At 42.6% G+C, this 2,605-nt stretch overlaps 1 protein-coding gene across 1 annotated transcript; it reads right to left on the bottom strand.

Moving 5' to 3' along the window:
* Nucleotides 1–350: 350 nt before the first annotated feature.
* LOC140862425 (uncharacterized) lies at nucleotides 351–2,020 on the bottom strand. The gene is made up of 2 exons (XM_073265447.1): nucleotides 1,672–2,020; nucleotides 351–988 (listed from the first exon to the last, which is right to left on the bottom strand). The coding sequence occupies exons 1-2, from the start codon at nucleotides 2,018–2,020 to the stop codon at nucleotides 351–353; spliced, it is 987 nt and encodes a 328-aa protein (XP_073121548.1).
* Nucleotides 2,021–2,605: the final 585 nt, after the last annotated feature.

Below are 2,605 nucleotides of genomic sequence, written 5' to 3'. Positions count from 1 at the left end.
GCATCACCAAGAACACAGTTCCCATACCGTGTGTGAAATGTTGTCTTAGAGATGTCCTCATCTCTAACTCTTAACTGATGATAACCTGATCGTGGATCAATCTTCAAATATACAAAAGTCCCCTGAAATTTATCGGACATATCATCTATCCGTGGAAGAGGATAATTGTTCTTCACTGATACTTGGTTCAACTGGAGGTAGTCTATGCAAAGATGCATCGAACCATCTTTCTTCTTGACAAATAGCACTGGGGCTTCCCAAGGAAAAACACTAGGTCAAATGTAGCCCTTATCAAGCTGTAACTGCCTCTGCAACTCTCTTATCTTTGTCGGAGCGAGACGATAAGGATCTCAAGAAATCGGTGATGTCCCTGGCAACAACTCTATGTCGAACCCTACGTCACGCATAGGTGGCAAACTGGGAATCTCGTCAGGAAGCACTTCCAAAAACTCGCGGACCACTAGTATCTCCTGAATGTCCGGATCCTCTAAGGATGCATCAATCATGTAGATAAGGTAGCCTTCCCTGCCAAACTCTAAAACACGACAAGCTTTCAGAGCAAAAATCACTGGCAGCGGGGGTCGCGCTCCCTCACCATAGAAATACCATGCATCCTCTCCCTCAGGGCGAAACTTGACAAATTTCTGGTAACAATCCACTAAGGTTCTATAGGTAGTCAATAAGTCAATACCGATGATACAGTGGAAATCATCCATTGCTAAAACCATCAGCTTAGCACTCAACTGATGATCCTGAAAACTCAAAACACAACCCAAAACTAAATTCTTAGCCAAAAACTCCTGACCCATAGGAGTCGAAACATCTACTAACACGTCTAAAGGAACATATGGTAGTCTAAATCTCTTAAAAAACCTAGCTGATATGAAAGAATGAGACGCACCCGTGTTGATCAAAAAATTGAAAGTACCTGCAATCATGCGCTCGCTATCAGCCTGAGTCTGCTCCTGATTCAGCGCAAAGACTTGCCCTGAGTACGAGGGCGCAAAGAAGAATGACCATGTGAAGAAGATGGAAGTTGCTGCTGTTGCAGATGTTCCTGCGACTGCTGATGTGACTGCTACTGCTAGACAGTAGCCTGAGAGCCACTATTGCTACCAGAACCACTCGCTGCTCCCACAAGGTTAGGACAGTCCCTCCTCAGATGTCCTATCTCACCGCATAGAAAACAAGAACCAGAAGCATGACTACACTGGCCTGGAGGGTATCGCCTCCTACACTGCCCACAATGACTCATATGCTGACCACCAAAACGATGCACTACGCCAGATCCGGAAGAAGAAGAGGAAGTAGCACCTTGCCTCTTAAAAGACTAGGTACACGAACCTAAAGAACTCGAAGATCGAGACTGACAATTTAAACAAGAGATTTCTGGGAAAAACTATATCCTTTTATTTACAAAAATAATTAAAATATATAGACGTCAAGAATAATCAAATCCCTTGATCATAGCATAATCAAATGTCTTGATCCTAGACCTATTTTAGAAAGAAATATAACATAATTACAGTAAGAATATATACAACAATATAATGGAAATCTTAATAAAATATTCAAGAGCTTAAATAAGGAAAGAATATATTGACAGAGACGACTCCAGTTCTCTCCCTTGCCTCACACTGATCTCTTCCTGGCGACAACGGTTCAAAAAACCTTCGTACGATGTAGGATCGTCACAAACAGTAACCCCGTCAAAGATCTCCTGGCTCAGACCCTGGAGGAAATGGTCATACGTTGCCTCACAACTAGTACCAATATGTGGACAATAAGGAAGAAGATCAATGAACTTCAACTGGTACTCATCAATGGACATCGTCCCTTGCTTCAGATTAAGAAGCTCGATTGCCTTCGCCTGAAAAAGGGCTGGAGGAAAGTGCAACTGACGGAATAAACGACAAAAGTCTGCCCACAAGGCATTGCCCTGATCATGGATCAACTGAGCGGACACGGATCTCCACCACTTATGGGCTAGAACCTCCAACAGAAAAGTAGTAGCCTCCATCCTCTGTTCCTCGGAACAATCAAATGCGCGAAAACAATGCTCCGTCCATTCAAGTCAATCTTATGCTTGTTGGAAAACTGGCGAGTTCCCAGACCAATTACGATTGATACCCGGTGCAGCGGAAGTTTAAAAATTTTTCATGGAACGTTTCCATGGTATGGGTATCAACCGTTCATCGATTGAATTACGTGTGTGTATAAAATTTAAATAACAGTTAAATAAATTTTACCTCAAATCTCGCAACGAGATTAATGGACACCAACAGAACAATTCTGCTCTTGTTGTCTCTCCCTGGAACCGATGAACGCCTTCAATCAGGTCCACGAACAGAGGTTTAATCCCTCTGATAGATTGCACTAGAAAATCTATCAGAAGTTTTCTGCGAAGAGAATACACGAATTTGATTCGTTATTCCTTACTGCGATTCAAAATCACAGACCGGAATTTTCTCGGGCAGAGGACAGGGAGGGGACGGCCGAAACTTTTGAGAGGCTAGGGTTCGATTTTTGCTTCTCAAAAATTATGAGCTGTTGTGTGTAATTTCTGTACTGAAATAACTTATTTATAATGCAGGCCACTAACACC

The sequence above is a fragment of the Henckelia pumila genome, chromosome 4, assembly GCF_033568475.1.
Source record: "Henckelia pumila isolate YLH828 chromosome 4, ASM3356847v2, whole genome shotgun sequence".
NCBI classification, from domain to species: domain Eukaryota; kingdom Viridiplantae; phylum Streptophyta; class Magnoliopsida; order Lamiales; family Gesneriaceae; genus Henckelia; species Henckelia pumila.
This window is presented reverse-complemented; position numbering and strand designations above follow the sequence as displayed.

Excerpts from the sequence above, each read along its gene's own strand:
- LOC140862425 (XM_073265447.1), bottom strand. The coding sequence starts at position 2,020 with ATGGAGGCTACTACTTTTCTGTTGGAGGTTCTAGCCCATAAGTGGTGG. Across the intron at positions 989-1,671 it reads CGATCCTACATCGTACGAAG|GGCAAGTCTTTGCGCTGAAT; the intron begins GTTTTTTGAACC and ends CCTCGTACTCAG.